Below are 17,065 nucleotides of genomic sequence, written 5' to 3' on the forward strand. Positions count from 1 at the left end.
GATAGTGACATAACCTTTTTTATTCCTGATATGGGTTATTTGTGCATTTTCTTTTTCTCCATAATAAACTTACCAGAAATTTTTGTCCCTTTTGTTCATCTTTTCAGTCAACATATGACTTTGTTGATCCTATTTCTATACTATTTTCTATTTCTGTTCTTATCTCTTGCTTTAGCTTTATCTTGTCCTTCTGTAACTTCAATTGAACACTAGCTCATTTAAAAAAAAAAAAAAATATATATATATATACATATACATATAAAGATTTAAAGCTACAAAATTTTCCTTGAAGCACTTTCTCTACACTTTTTCTTCAATTGAAGTATATATGACATATATGTGACATATATATATATGACATACATTTTAGGTGTACAACATAGCAATTTGACAATTTCATAGTATTATTCAATACTCCCCACATGAAGTATGGCTACTATCAGTCACCAAAGTTACTACAATATTATTATTGTATAATTATTATTGTAATATTACTAGAATATTATTGTATATTACTATATTCTCTATGATATACTTTTCATCCCCATGATTTATCTTAATCCCCTTCACATTTTGCTGGAAGCCCACTCCCCTCCTCTCTAGCAACCACCAGTTTATTCTCCGTGTTTGAGTCTGTTTCTGTTTATTCATTTGTTTTTATCAATTCCACATTTAAGTGAAATCATACGATATTTGTCTTTCTCGGACTTATTTCATTTAGCATTATACTCTCTAGCTCCATCCAAGTTGTTGCAAATAGCAAGATTTCATTCTTTTTATGGCTGAGTAATGTATCATTATACCATATCTTCTTTCTCCATTTGTCTACTGATGGACACTTAAGATATATCTTGGCTACTGTAAATAATGCTGCAATAAACATAGGGGTGCATGTATCTTTTTGAATTGGTGTTTTTATTTTGGGTAAATACCCAGCAGTGCTGGCATTACTGAACTGAATGATATTCTATTTTTCATTTTTTGAGGTACCTCTCTATATTGTTTTTCATAGTGACTCCACCAATTCACATTCCCACCAAGAGTACATGAGGTTTTCCTTTCTCCACATCCATGTCAACACTCATGATTTCTTGTCTTTTTGATACTAGCCATTCTGCCCGGTGTAAAGTGCTATCTCACTGTGGTTTTGATTTGCATTTCCCCGATGATTAGTGACATTGAACACCTTTTCATGCGTCTATCCTTATGGCTTCTTTTGGAAAAATGTCTATTTTGGATGTGTGCCCATTTTTAATCAGATTAGCTTTTTAGTGCTGAGTTGTAGGAGTTCTTTATATATTTCAAGTTTGGTATTAGTCACCCTAGTATTTTTAAGTTTCTTCAATTATTTCTATTACTATTGGTTTTCTTACTAAGTTTTGAACTCAAATTTTAGCACTATATATCACCTATCTCTATCCTTAATAATGCTTTTATTTTAATGTCTGTTTTGTTGGATAATAGCATAACCACACTAGCTTTCTTTTAGTATTTTCCTATCTTTTTTCCATGCTTTTATTTCAACCTTTCCATGTCCTTGTGCTTTGTGTATAAATATATTATTTCCCTACCACTCTATTCATTTCTTTAGTTGGTCTTTTTTTTTTTTTCCTATTTAATTAGTATGTTTCTCTTCCTTCTAACAAGATAGGAACTTTACCCTCAAGATCTCTGGTTTCCTCTCACTCCCACTATATTGATGCTGTAAAGAATTTTAATTCTACATTGTTATGCATATACTTTATTTTCTTTAGCCTTACTTTTTATTCTTTTAAAGTCATCAACAAACCTCATAAGTATCTCTTTTTATCGCCCAAATCTCTTGTAGCATCCCTTGGATTTGTTTATCTTCATCCTTAGGTACTTTTTCCAAAAGTTTTTTTTTTTTTTCTTTTTTTAAGTGCTTTTAACTTGCATCTTTGTGTGAAAAATTTTCTGAAGTTTTGAAAGTCTGAGAACATGTTTATTATGCCTTCACATTTGAGTAACTATTTATCAGGACAGAAAATTCTAGTTTCAAAGATCTTTTCATGCTCAATTTCAGATTCTTGAACTGGGCAGGGTAGTGATGGTTTCTACCAGTCCATACCATTCCATACTCAAATATCCTTTTGTCTGTAGAGTCCCATCCATTTTGGTGACTGAATCTTCCATAGGTAAGGTTGACCAAGTCTTTGAAGACAGGATTGAAAACAAGGTCATCTTCAGATCGTATTTGTAAAAATACAATCAACTGCTGTAGAGGGCAATGTGGCAAAGCAGATCAAATATTTTAAAATATACATACACCTTGGCCCAACAATTTTACATCTAAGCATCTACATGAAGGAAACAACCCAACAATGTGCAAAGAAGTATGCATAAAGATACTGATCACAGCATTATGATGCAAAAAATAATTTAAAACCTAATTTGCAAACAAGTTATATGAACATCCTATAGTCAAACCATGAAGTAATTAAGAGGTGCAGAAAAAATATTTAAGTTAAAAAAGTAAGTCTAGGGGCTGCCTGGGTCGCTCAGTCAGTTGAGCATCCAACTTCGGCTCAGGTCACGATCTCACAGTTCGTAAGTTCAATCCCTGCATCAGGCTCTGTGCTGACAGCTCAGAGCCTGGAGCCTGCTTCGGATTCTGTGTCTCCCTCTCTATCTGCCCCTTCCCAGCTCGTGCTCTGTCTCTCTCTGTCTCTCAAAGGTGAATAAACATTAAAAAAAAAAAAAAAAAAAAAGTAAGTCTAGAGGGGGCACTGGGTGGCTCAGTTAAGTGTCTGACTTCAACTCAGGTCATGATCTCATGGTCCATGAGTTCAAGCTCCGCGTCCGGCTCTGTGCTGTCAGTTCAAAGCCTGTCTCCCTCTCTCTCTGCCCCTCCCCTGATCACGCTCTGTCTCTATCAAAAAATAAATAAATGTTAAAAAAAATTTTTTTTAAAAAGGTTAAGTCTAGGGGCACCTGGGTGGCTCATTCAGTTAAGCATGTGACTCCTGATTTCCGCTCAGGTCAGGAATTCACAGTTTGTGAGTTAAAGCCCTACATCGGGCTCTGTGCTGACAGCACGGAGTCTGCTTGGGATTCTCTCCCTCTCTCCCAAAATAAATACACATTTAAAAAAACATTAAAAAAAAGGAAGTCTTTTTGTTTCAGAAATATGCATATGCAGGGAGAAAACATCTGAAAGCCAAAAAGCTATTCTTCAGAAATACTAACAGTAGCTTTCTCTAGATGGATATAGTGAAGTTTTTTTTTTTTCTTTCTTTAAATAAAATCCTTCTTTGAGGCTCAATATACAAAACAGACAAAAACAGAGTCATTCTTGTGGGGGTACAGAGATGATCCTGTCCACTCAGCCTTCTTCCTTGTCACAGGCTGCTGTGCAGTTTGAAAGCTACAATTCAATACATTCAGCTTACCCTACATACCATGTCAGAGCTAGAAGAGAAAGCAAAAACATTCAATCTAACATTTATGTACTTATTTATTTAGCTTTTATTTTTGTTTTTTGGGCAACTATAAATTACAATCACTAGTACACCTGTAATTCTCTATAGTGTGTTCAACTAAAGAGTAAGCAAACACAGCATAGGTCAATTTAAAAGAAATCACAGTACTTCTTAGTGTAATCTGCAAAAGAGGGAAAAAGTCTTGGGCCCACTCCTTGGTAATAAATATCAAGTAACCATAAAAATATTCAGCCATTTTCCAGGTATTCAGGGAGGTTCATGCATGGTCCCAGGCAGAGAGCATCAGAGTTCCTCTTTGAAATATCCCAGCTTTGCCAATGACATCTCTTTTCTCAACTGCATAACTTCCCAAAACATCTGATCAACTATACAAATAGAAAAGGAGACACATAAATCATAAATTACCATCCTCATTATTTTTTAACTGTTTCACTGAGAATTTAACATTAGCTGAAATGCCAATTGGGCATTTCTGAATGACGTACCGAATGCCTCAACATTTTATTGCTATTTCAACAGAAACTTTTTCATGTTATTTGTGAGCATCCCACTTTTATCACAACTGTTTGTTAGATACATAGATGACCACGTTAGCCCAACAGAAGGCAGACACTTTCAGGGTCCTGAATAAATGGCAATCCTAGCACCTTCATAAGTAATTACACTCAGTCCTCAATTATTCTAACTCATGGATCTTCTTGCTCTAGTTTGCTACATCTTGGCCATTCCACTGTTTATCAACACCAACAGAGAACAAAAGACAGTCCAGAAAACTCAGTAACATTGTTTGTAATAATAAGAAAGGTTTTGTATATGGCTCAAATTAGAAATAAAAATAAATGCAAAGGTTGATCTGTAAATTTCAATTATCTCTACTTTGGCAAGCCACTTCTGTAACTTGAAAAAAGTGGCTTTGTATTTCAGACAAAAGGTCTCCCTCTGACAGACACATCATCCGATTGGATTGATTTAGATCAGTGGTTCTCAGCTAGGGGAGATTTTGTCCTAAAGGGTACATCTGACAATGTCTGGATACATTTTTCATTACTGGCTTCTACTGAGTAAGGCTCAGCGATGGTGTTAAACATCCTACAATGCACAATATAGCCCCCACAACAAAGAACTATTCAGCTCAAAATATTCATAGTACCAAGCCTCAGAAACCCTGCTTTAGATTTAGCTGCCCTAAATCCTTTTTGGCAAAAGGCACAGACAATTAACAGATTTTAAAATTAATGATATTTATTTGCTACAAACTCACACAGTATATGATGTGTACCAAGTACCATGAAGTGGAAAAGTAACAGAACCAGAGAAGAGACCACTCCTATCACCATCACCCCAACTACCACCCATGACAATTTCTTACTATTTTCATAAAGGAAATTATCTTTCATCTTCCCCAGAAAACCTTTTTTTTTTTATTTTAACGAGAAAAAAACATGCTTGACAATTTAACTTAACATAAATCATCTGTTCTGTGGCTTAAATCCTATGATCTACCAACAGGTATTCAAAAATATTTCAATTTTATGAAAAGTCATAAAAAGTACTGTACAGTTTAAAGACTTTGCTGCTCAGGTTGAAATTAAACATTAATGAGAGGTTTCACCCTCATTCTTTTAGGCATTAAAATCTAATTATATGGGATTCTAAATCAGTATGTCTCTTCTCAACATACCAGAGCTTTAGAAATACTAAACTAAGTTTTTATCAGCATAACTAACTTTTCCACAGAATTAAGAGTCACTGATTTACATGACCGAAAAATAATACGTTTCTTCCAGTTTTTAAATATAAAAATATTTTCAGTGCCTAAAAAAAATATATAAGTAGGAAATTCCCCTAACAACATCAAATACAAAATGGGTATGGACTCATCCCTAGCTTAGTATTTGCTATTTGTTTTAAAATAATCACATGTAGGGGCGCCTGGGTGGCGCAGTTGGTTAAGCGTCCGACTTCAGCCAGGTCACGATCTCGCGGTCCGTGAGTTCGAGCCCCGCGTCGGGCTCTGGGCTGATGGCTCAGAGCCTGGAGCTTGTTTCCGATTCTGTGTCTCCCTCTCTCTCTGCCCCTCCCCCGTTCATGCTCTGTCTCTCTCTGTCCCAAAAATAAATAAACGTTGGAAAAAAAAAAATAAATAAAAAAAAAAATAAATAAAAAAAAATAAAATAAAATAATCACATGTACTCAAGAAACACTGCTTTAGAGCAGTTGGGCCTTATTCATTTTTATGCCTGGCATTTAAGACATTTGGCTACAGAATCATCAGTAATCATGAAAGACTGTATTAAAAGTATTAAAACACTTGCATGATGTTGGCTCTCCTGAATATATCATCTACGTGTTTCTGCTGATTCAGAATACAGTAATCTTTATCCCATTCAGAACTATCTTCATGACTGCTTTATTAATTCATACATAAAAGTAGGAAATATACAAAAAAATTATTGTTAGATCCTCATGGTTTCCACCAATTAAAATAAATCTGACCATGTCTAGAGCTTGAATAATAAAAATGAATTTATTATTGAATTGAATAATAAAAATGAATATTTTTATTCCTTAGGAGTAAATTCAATGAGCTAATTACTAGTCCCCTCACATTTACCATCTGGTTTATCATGTATCTCTTAAGAGTTATAACTGATCCTGCTTAAAACTCAAAATTGGAGTAAAATGAGGCAAATACAATGATTGAATCATTTTAAGAGACATCAGTTCCCAAATTCTCCACACATTAGAACTGTAAGAGCTTCAATATAAATGCACCAATAATAAAACTTGAGCATTACTACTATGTTCTATACTTTTTGCTGAAGTCTTATGTAAACATTTTATAACCAATTAAGAACACTCACCATCCTGCTGTTTCACGAGCCCCTGCTGAATATATCGAATGTATGTAAAGAAGTTACATACAGAGGTGATCTAGGACAAAAGGAAAAACAAAGTCATTAGTCAAATGTCATATCAAAGCGAGCTTTATTAAAATTCATGGTTAAGTTACTTACCCTGTATCTGCAAAAGGGAGAAATATAGTAATAGTTGCTTGAGTCCCCTAATTTAATTCTGTGTTTACAGGACTTACTCTGGCCAGTTAGAGCACATTTTCTGTAAAATAATGACAAATTTTAGTTTGTTCTTTTTTTAACTAAAAACATTTTGCTCCTACCTTCTGTACAAGTTTTACATTTGCTAAGACAACAAATATTTCAGACCTACTGTGTATCAGGCACTGTTATAGATGCTGGGCTATCATGATGAAAATGACAAAGACCCTGCCCCCTTGGGGCCTACATTCTAACATAAGCTCAACAACAGAACATTCACCATGGTTTTCGAACAGAAACTAAATGTTTCAAATATATGTCCTATCCTGAAGCAAATTTACAAATGAGTAACCAGCCACAGGGCAGTTCTGAGTTTCCCATCAGGACTTCAACTACTTCCTCAGTTTCAAAAAAAACCTGATGATGAGTGTTCAAGTCTCAAAACATGTTACTAAGACAGCTTGCAGGATAAGTTTCTAGATGTGGTACTTTTCGGTGGGTCTGGTTGCAGTATATGCATTTAATGTGGCTCCAGGCCTGAGAAATACAGAGGAACAGGCCACCTTACAAAAATATTGACCCTCAATAATTACACAAAGTACACTATATTCAAACATACCATCCTTTCTGTTTGCATACCATGGACTCTTAAGGTTTGGTATGAAGGCTTTCCGGTTGGAATGAGGCTGTAAGTCTCTCGAGGATGGGGACTGTATCTTATTTATCTTTAAATGCCAGGCACCAAGCATGTGCCTGGCATACAGCAGACATTCAATGACTGCTGGCTAAGTGATGAGCCCCTGGTCACTGTACAGCTCAATACAATGATGCTGGCTTATCTGCCAGAGCAGACCTACAGCAGCCCAGCTGGTACCCTCCGAAGCAAGGACCATGGCTGAACACAACTACCACTCCCTCTCAAGGCAAAATGAATATAGTTGTAACTAAGATAAAGTGGCCAACATTTTAAATTACATTATAAATTATATAATAAAGAAAACTACGTTACACGAACATTAAATTTCAGCTATACTTGTAAGAAATATGATACAAATGCACCTCCATATTAAGAAAACAAATGGAGAATGTGTACTTAAAATAGGATAATTTTGGAGATGGCCATTCCACCCACAAAAGAATTCTCATCTTTTCAAAGAAAGTTTGCCTCATTGCTCCTTTCTTAGAAAATTCCATGGGGTGCCTAGGAGGGTTAGTCAGTTAAACTGTCCGACTTCAGTTCAGGTCATGATCTCATGGTTTGTGGGTTCGAGCCCCACATTGGGCTCTGTGCTGACAGCTCGGAGCCTGGAGCTGCTTCAGATTGTGTTCTCCCTCTCTCTCTGTCCCTCCCCTGCTCACACTCTGTCCTGCCTCTCTCAAAAATAAACATTAAAAAAATTTTTTTTACTAAAAAAAAGAAATTTCCTTTAATGATCTATAAAAATAATTTAAAAATACTAATTACTAGATTGGGAAGGATAGAAGATCAAGAAATTTCAGGCACAAGTGTCAAGACTCCTTGGAACCGCCAAAGGGGTAATTTACACAAGAAGGAAAAGTTGCATTGAACTGATAAAAGTCAATTGATACACTACTCTTCCAGAAACAGACATACACCTGTTTGTCAAGTACTTTGATTTTGAAAGTGCTTTGCTAAAGTGGTTTCAAGTATCAACTTTTGAAATAATGACAGTGTTTCTTATCTCATTTATAAAGCCACCTGTGAACTGTCACAGCCAATACATTTTCATTTGAGGTAGGATCCAATGCCAAGTCTTCTGACCTCCAAGTGCATTTTGTCAGCCTGCTACAGGACCTTGGTATGTCTGAACAGCTCTAGTCCCCAGATTTCAAACCCACAGCTGCCATTTTCACTTGGGGAGGTCAACATGTCTATATGGAAACCTGACGCATCTCTAGCTCTTCTTTCCCCAGCCCCCACCTGAATCTCTTCCCTCCAAAATGCTCTTCAGATTTGTCACATCTTTCCCATCTACACACTCACCATTCTCTGATTTTTCCAGGCCTCCAATCGCATGTACTTTTCTTTACTCAAATTCTACCCATGCTTCAAGAACCCGGATCAAATCTCCCCGCCTCCAGTAACAGCCCCTCATCACCATCACAAGACTGGTCCTGGCTTTCTCAACGTTCCTACAGCATGTGCCATTTACTTAGGGATTACCTTCACTACCTAGTCCAGGAGAGCCCTGGCTGGGGCCATACTGCACACTTCACAGAAGAGAGTATCTTCCTTAAGTTTTGTCACACGACATGCACTCCCAAACACCTGACATCTAACCCCACTGCCACAAGCACAATATCCCTAAACTATGTAAAGTGTTCCCTAAACCTGACATCTATAATTATTTTACCAAAACACTACATAAATTTGCTCTGATATGCTCATTTGTCATCATATTTGCACATGTATGTGTTCTATATAACGCAAGTAGAAATTTAAATTCTGTAATAAAAACTGCTATATGTTACATTTAAAATAAGGTACACATAGACCTTCAAAGCACAAAAACTGTTATAATTGATCAAGATAAAAATACTTCGGTGTTTGTTGAAAGAGTAGAATTTAGAAATGTAAATTTAGAAATTCAGAGGCCGCTGTGCTACCAGCACATGGGAGCATAAAACAGGACACAATGCTAGGTGGATGTGTGGCTCACAGAGCAAATACTTGACTAGGCACTCCCCACAAATAACTATCTGAATACTAACATTGTGTGATCCTGTTAAAAATGGCAATGTGCAGGGGCACCTGGGTGGCTCGGTTGGTTGTCTGACTTCAGCTCAGGTCACGATCTCCCGGCTCGTGAGTTTGAGTCCTGCCTCGGGCTCTGTGCTGACAGCTCAGAGACTAGAGCCTCCTTCAGTTTCTGTGTCTCCTTCTCTCTCTGCCCCTCCCTCTCTCTCTCCCGACCTCTCCCTCTCTCTCAAAAATAAACAAACATTAAAAAAAATTTAAGAACGGCAATATGCACAACAGGAAATGAGAAGAAGCACACAACTCCTACAGCAGGCTTTAACACAGACCTACTGGTTAATCTCAAAAAGCCCTTTCCTCCTCTGCCTTCAAAATGACTCAGACAGGAGTCAATTACTGCTTTCTAGGAGCTTTCTCAGGCTTTCCAGTCACATATATACATTGTTCTGAACCACCAAGTAAGCAGCTTCCTCCAAATCTTTCCAAGTCACTTTGCAAACATCTATGCCAAAGGTTCTAGGTACCACTGGTTTCAGTCTTTCCTCCTCCTAGGACTGGAGAGAAAAAAGTCTGCTCTGCTATGAAATGTGGGAGTCTTACCTCTGAAGGTATATAATTGCCAAGTAGCTCTCATGTAAGACAGAACCGATTATTTACCAGAGTGAGAATCCTTTATACGACAGCATGAAACGGGAGGACTATTCAAGTCTTTCTGGTGTCCTGTTTTCATGCTTGATAAGACCTGGTCTAATTCACTGTCTTTCCAAACTATTTTTAATGGCAACGTTAGGAAGAAATATTCTACACCAAAACCTACTACACACAGCTGTTTCTATATGCATAACAAATATTCTGCTTATGACCCACTAAACTGATTTTATGATCAGTTAATGAGTCACAACGGACGGTTTAAAAAAACATTTCTAACACCTAAGCTAACATATATGTATACTTTTGAATTAAAAGGGCTCTGCCTTTGATGCTACATTTGAAATGCTACAGCTTGCACTGAGGATTTGTCTTTAGCTGCACAAAACAGAAAACTTACAAGAAATTTAACCATTTAAAAGTAGGAAAACGAAATATTTACAAATGTAACATTTTTAAAACTCAGTGTTTTCTACAAGACACAGTTCTAAAAACATACTTTGGTCCTCCACATTCGACTGCAGAAGCTTTCACAAATCGAATAGGTTGTAATCCCACCGGTTCAATGCTTAGAGTATTGTTTTCCACAGCCTCCAGAACGGCTGAAGCCAACTTTAAAAAAAAAAAAACAGAAAGTATCAGAAGCTATGCTGACATAAAAATATTAAAATTGTATTCTATAATAAACTAATCTTCAAAATTATTCTTTCCCCAAGCTCTACTGTAAGCTTAGTCTTAGCCAAAGAAAAAGAAAGAAACTATACAATCTTGGTTTGAGTATTTTTACAACTCAAATATTATCATGAAAGGCAGGCAATTCAGTTATAGCTAAGTAACTTACCTCGTTATCTGGAAGAGAACTGAAGGCATTAATTCCAATCTCTGTCCATCTCTTACCCACAATTAGCATCCACTATTAACACCACTTCAAGATGAATACCCTAATGCCTCATTTTGCTAAATTTATGCATATTTTTGAATACTAGTCATTCATAACACAGCAATATATACTAATTACAGCTATGTATTTTCTGAACTTGTACTTATGTGCACAAAAGAACTAGCTGAATTATCAAATATTAAATGCCCAGATGGAGATGGTAGCAACTGATCAACAACAGCTGAAACCAGCACGTTGCTTCAGTCTGGCAAGATTACTAATACGGAATATGGCCTACCTAGAAACAGACACAGAGACACAGTGAGTAACATATCTACATATCAAAAGTGTTTTACTGTTCATTTTAACTTCTCCTGACAAGTAAGGTTATAATTAAATCCTCTGAAGACTTAACATAAGACTCTTAGGATTACATTTCTTAGACACTGATTGACAGGATATTTATAGACAAACCTTCCATATGTACAAATTAAAACTGTGACCTGACATTGGTATAGTACCCTACATTTTAAAAAAGTTTTTGTATGTACTTAATTTGCTTCATTTTAACCTCTTAACAACCCTGTGACATAGGCAAGGAAGGCATTTTTTTTCCATTTTAAAGATGAAGAAACTATGATTTTTTTTTTATCATGTATACATAAACCTAATAAACACCTCAGAGTATAGAGAACTTCCCTTACCCTGAGTGTTGGGCTAAGTAAGAATCAAGAACTAAGCCCTACCCCCAGTGCACATTTAATACTTCACTCCAGTGTAACTAACACTTCACTCTATGAATGATCCTCTGCTCAAATAAGCAAAGATGTTCAGTAACTGAATGCCAGGAAATTATCATGATCTTAATACGGAATAAAGAAAATGGTAAATCACAACATGTTAGAATAACTTATTTACATAATAGAAAACATACAGCATGATTTAGCAAAAGATACAGGAACCACTCTAATGCATTCCTATTAAAATAAAAAAAAATTACCTCACTTTTTGAGAATGTTAAACATGGAAAGATATCTTCCTGATAAATTTTGTCTAAGAAAGGACACGATCTATCCATTGTGGGATCATCCTTCCAAGATCTGAATTCATTATACAGAGATAAGTCAGCCTGACAAACCAAAAAAAAAAAACACAAAAAAACAAAAAAACATAAAATAATCTTTTTAAAGGTACAAAACATAAAATCACTTTATAAAACTAAAACCTAATTTAAACATTACTGAAAAAGAAATCCTACTCATTTAAAATAATGAACTGAACCATTCTTGATTAGTTATAATACATGGTACCAACTTTCTTTAAAAAATTCAAGCTCTCAAATCCAAATGAGCCCTTTTCAACGGACCCACTATGGTGTCCAATGATGCTACCATTATCTCCACCCCACCCCTCAAAAGTGCTGGAGTTCCTCTTAAGACACATGTGCACACTGCTCTGAATATAAAACAAATGAGAAGTCTTTTCTGAAAATAATCCAAAAGTAATCTGGAGAGAAGTTAATTAAATAAAGTGTTTGACTAAATGGAGACTAAGTTGTGAAACCTAGTTTGGGTCAAAGGGGACACTAACTGTTCTGCTATCACCTGAAGGCACTTTCAAAAGAATTTTGAAAATGTTTCTTGTATAAGCAGCAGGTCTAAAAGCAGCATATATATACCCTCCTAAATTGACTACCGTAAAACATAACATTTATTAAGGTGTATTTTGCCACAGCAACATCAATGACTACTATCTGAATTATCAACAATAATCCAGGCTGGCACCTGCCTCCCGATTCACTCTTCAGTTGTCCTCCGTTCCCCCTCCTCTCTTTAATGAACTGTTCCCCAAGTATTCTTCCCTCCAGATGCCCTCTACTCAGCTCAATACCACCTGTCACATACAGAGCCACACCTGCCCCCGGCTGCCCACTCAAGGTAGTGCCCCTCACCCAGCTCTAAGCCACTCTCATCCAGAAGCACTGGACACACCACAAACGACACACTGACTACAGCTCTGGCCTCTAGGACAGCTTAATCACATGTGCAGGTGGTTTCCATGGAAGTAATGAAAGGCTGAGTCTGAAATCCAAGCTTCCCCACAGACTTTCTTTTAAGGTATATAACAATACTTACATTTCCAAATTCATTTTCTTTGTAAAGTCTACCCTTTAATGGACATAAACCCCAAAGCAGGTTAAGTGGTATTCTAAGGAAACATTCTAGTTTAAAGGCAGTAACTTAAACTATTAAGAGCTGACCCTGTGCGAGGAACTAGGGTAAGCACTTCCTAAACACTTAATCGTCACAGCTGTGCAAGACATTCTGCTCTTCACTGTTTTAGAGAAGGAAACTAGGGCTTAGAGAAAAAAGTAACTTGCCTAAGGTTACAGATCAAAAAACCAGTACAAGTTCAGATTCGTGTCTAAGTGACTTGACTGCAAAGTCTTGCATAATGTGTGTGCGTACACGCACGCACGTGTGCTTTAAGTGCTTTCAGCAGATACGCTGCAAATATCGTGACTGTCACTTTTTTTTACAGAAACGTGGGCATGTTTCACTTTCTCTCCAACTGTTTTACCTTCTTCTAAGGCTTACACAGGTCAACTCTGTGTGTTTCCTTTGTCCAATAAAACTTTTTGAGGGGCGCCTGAGTGGCTCAGTCAGTTAAGCGTCTTGATTTCGGCTCAGGTCATGATTTCACCTTTAGTGAGTTAGTAAGTTCGAGCCCTACGTTAGCTCCAAGCCCACTTGGGATTCTCTGTTTCCCTCTCTCTCTGCCCCTCCCCTACTGATGTGCTCTTATTTGTTCACTCTCTCTTAAAAATAAATAAGTAAACATTAAAAAAAAAAAACCTTTTTGATAAGTTTTCACAAAACATTAGAATACCGAATATATCTACAAAGCAAAAAATTGTATGTTACCTATTCACATTTTAAGAGTTCATAAACTAAGAACTTTAAAACGTTCCATGAGAAAACACTTAAATTTCGTTAGTGTAAACAATGGAAAACAAGGTATATAATCACACACACTGAGAAATTGCAGCAAAAATGCAAGTTGTACCAAGCAATTAAAAATGTTAATTAAATTCAAAGAAATTAAGGTTATAACTTAAAAAAGCTTCTTAAGTATTTCATGAACATGGATTTTAGATTCTGTCACATTCAGATCTGGCCACATATTGAACTTCTCTCTCACTAGCATCCTTTTTATTAATAAGTAAACAAATGCAATTCAATTAAAGTAAGTAACAATCCTGGTTATTCAATTTAATAAACTCCTGGCTTCCATGCAAAAACTTAACCAAATGAGCAAATACAACTTCTTAAAGATTAATGATGAACCTGAATAAAACAATGTAAAACAGAGCTCTAAAAAAAGTGGGGGGAGGGACGGCTTAGTTCTATTTTTTGTTGCTTAATTATCTGAATTAACTCTAAGACTCAGTGAAAGAATACAAAATTCTACCTCTCCTAGAATTTAAGTAAAAACAATGTTCTGTTCAAGAAAATCACCTTATTTTCACACATTTCTTACATTCATATTTTGTTAGAGCATCCTACCAACAAATTCTGACCAGCCAGATCATTAAAGCCACCCACTCTGCTTTACATAAGACAAGACAGTTTGCTCCCTAAATGAAATAGCAAGAGGAAGAAACTTACCAAGTTTCTAGCAGGTACTCCAAGGTCAGCCAAGTAGAGAATGGAACTGGAGATTCCCTGAAAGCAGCCAGCTCTAGATAAAGCCTCCCCCATCTTAATATTGCATATTTTGTACTAAAAGTTTTGCTGGCAAAAATCATAACTGACACGTCAGTGATGAGAATTACTAAGTATCAATAGAGTCAGAGGGGACAGTCCTTGACGCGTTACCTCTTTGCAGTCTTTTACAATTGGCTGTATCACACTGAGGTCCTGATGACTGCCGCTCATAGCGCTGCTTGTACTTTTATTTCTTGTATGCCCCCTTTTAAAAGGTGTCTTTCCACCTGGCAGAGGCTCTTGTGTGGGTGATGTTGGAGAACTGGACAATACGAGTGTCTTCAATGCGGCTACTTCAGCTTGAAGTACATCAATCTTGAAAAGAAATCAACATAGTCCCATACACTAAGTTTTATGACAGATTCAGCTAAATGTCAGCAATTTGATCAAAACACTTTCCTTTCAAAGATGAATATGAGTTTAATTGGTATTTGTTGTGGACTAATAAAAAGAAAGTAAAACCAAGTTTTTTAATGTTTCTTACAGTTTAGATTCAGCTGCTATTCACAATGTTAAAGGAAATTTTTCAGATTATCAAAATGTCTAACACAAACTTCATGTGAATTTTGAAAATCTCCAAATAGAATAGTTTATGATTAGTTGTGGTTCATTCCTAAAACAATAAAATAACAGTTTGGTGGGGGTTTTTTTCAGTGAATTAAGAAAAATATTAACTTTAAAATGTGATTGTCTAGTCCTTTTGAGAATACATGTGATTCACAAGACTTTAAATCCTTTGGTTCTAATATCAGTGAACCCCAACTGTTCACTATTAACTCTATCTGTGTAGTGGTTATTCCCTATTTTATAGTTTCCTGCAGTTTCCAAATCTTCTAAAATAAACACTAGTTTACAATAGGAACAAAAGCCAATCGATGTTAAAGTATCCTTAAAACAGTAATCACTGATTTCTTTGTACTTTTTTACTATGAAAGCAGCAAAAACTTACTTTTCCTTGTGCTTCCTTTAGCTGCTTTTCTGCTGTTGCCTGCTTAACATTTGCTTCTCTCACCATCTTATGAGCTTCCTGAAAAAGGTGAAATCTCAAATTTCGGAAACGTATTGAGCATTTGTTTTCAAAAATCTCTCAAAAAGTATCTACAACAGTAGCAAAAATGTACTACCAACTTTTAACCTGCAAATGAAGTATTCCATGTCAACTCCTGAAATAACAACAGTCGTCTGACAGACAAACTAGTAGGAGTTAGGAATAGGTACCTTCTTTTAGTACCAGTATCACTGAGGTAGTCAAGTTCAATCCTCCTGGTGAATGCTTGTGTAAAAAGACTGTGTGAAAGAATAAACATCCCACATGTCAAACCCAAATTCTCAGTGGTTAGGTTTCTGTAACTTGGGTCACAATATGCACACTCATATTATTAGTCATAGCAAAGATATACTGAAGGGACAGGTAAAAATATTAATACATCAATAATGCTGCAGTTTGTAGGAATGACAGCTGAAAAGCCTTAGGGCTTCCAATGAAAACATTCACAAAATGATATTAAGTGACAATTCTGTGTAGAGTTAATCTAAAAGGACAAATCAGAGATTAGCCTTTAGTTAAGGTCTTAATTTTTTGTACAATAACTATGAAACTCTGGGTATTTAATTCCTTTTTCTTTTCTTATATTTATTCATCAAACATTTACTCATGACACCTTTTTGTGAGGTATTATTCCAGGTGCTAATAACCTACTGGGAAAAGAGATGGGTCCTGTCTCTTAAGGAGCTTACATTCAGTTTACATTGTAATAATCAAATAAAATGTCCAAGGAAGAATTCTGGCTCTTATTCTAAGTGCAATAGGAAGCCTTATGATCTTTTAAGGAAGACAGTCACTGATCTTTATTTTTAAAAAATTACTCTGCTGTATGGAATAATCCCATTAAGGATTAAGGACGGACTGGAACAGTACATAGGGTGCTTGAGATAATCCCTTGGGATTTAAGAACACATATGTTAGAACTACATTTTGCAGTTTATGAGAAGGATGAAAAGGAGAGAGAGAGAGAGGGAGGAAGGAAGGAAAGGAGAAAGGAAGCAAGGAAGGAAATCGGCTTCAAAGACATTTAATACATGTTTGACAATGGCATCCTTACTAAGTCTGTCAACTTTTCAGTGGAAGAGTAGACATTCTCCACATCAGAGTTGACAGCAGCAGGCCCATTTGTTCATTTGTTTTTCCAGTGCTGTAGTGAACTGCAGTTTGTTTACATGCCCATAATATGAATTTACAGGTCACATTAGCTTAAATAAGAGATGCTTTACTATCAATGCTTTATAATGAAATGAGATTAACTGAAAATCTTCCAAGCACAATTACGCTGGTTATCTTGTAACGAAGTCCTTAAGAGCTGCCAATTTAATAATGAGGTATGCATTTTTCTTTTAAAAATAATAAACGTTCCAGATTTGCTGAATTCTTCTGACAAGTGGCTGTCAACAGATATCTATTTGGAAGATATTTTCAAAATAATAAACATATCTCATCTGACCCTTCAGGATAAGTGACATTTTAACTACAAATGCAA

The 17,065-nt window shown here is 36.0% G+C and overlaps 1 protein-coding gene across 6 annotated transcripts in view; it reads right to left on the reverse strand.

The window, feature by feature from the left end:
- Nucleotides 1-3,457: 3,457 nt before the first annotated feature.
- RAB3IP (RAB3A interacting protein) overlaps nucleotides 3,458-17,065 on the reverse strand; it is a 144,559-nt gene continuing 130,951 nt past the window's right edge. For 5 of the 6 annotated variants that reach the window (XM_086712833.1, XM_086712834.1, XM_086712837.1 and 2 more), the window contains 8 exons: nucleotides 15,481-15,558; nucleotides 14,643-14,846; nucleotides 14,433-14,489; nucleotides 11,765-11,893; nucleotides 10,384-10,496; nucleotides 6,479-6,578; nucleotides 6,326-6,395; nucleotides 3,458-3,826 (listed from right to left, as the gene is read on the reverse strand). In XM_086712833.1, coding sequence (XP_086568959.1) covers nucleotides 3,744-3,826; nucleotides 6,326-6,395; nucleotides 6,479-6,578; nucleotides 10,384-10,496; nucleotides 11,765-11,893; nucleotides 14,433-14,489; nucleotides 14,643-14,846; nucleotides 15,481-15,558 — 834 coding nt within the window. In that variant the 3' untranslated portion in view covers nucleotides 3,458-3,743. The remainder of the gene's footprint in view (nucleotides 3,827-6,325; nucleotides 6,396-6,478; nucleotides 6,579-10,383; nucleotides 10,497-11,764; nucleotides 11,894-14,432; nucleotides 14,490-14,642; nucleotides 14,847-15,480; nucleotides 15,559-17,065) is intronic. The other variant, XM_086712835.1, reaches the window with a different exon arrangement.

The sequence above is a fragment of the Puma concolor genome, chromosome B4 (genome assembly GCF_028749965.1).
Source record: "Puma concolor isolate L17-30 chromosome B4, mPumCon1.1.hap2, whole genome shotgun sequence".
Taxonomy (NCBI): Eukaryota; Metazoa; Chordata; class Mammalia; order Carnivora; family Felidae; genus Puma; species Puma concolor.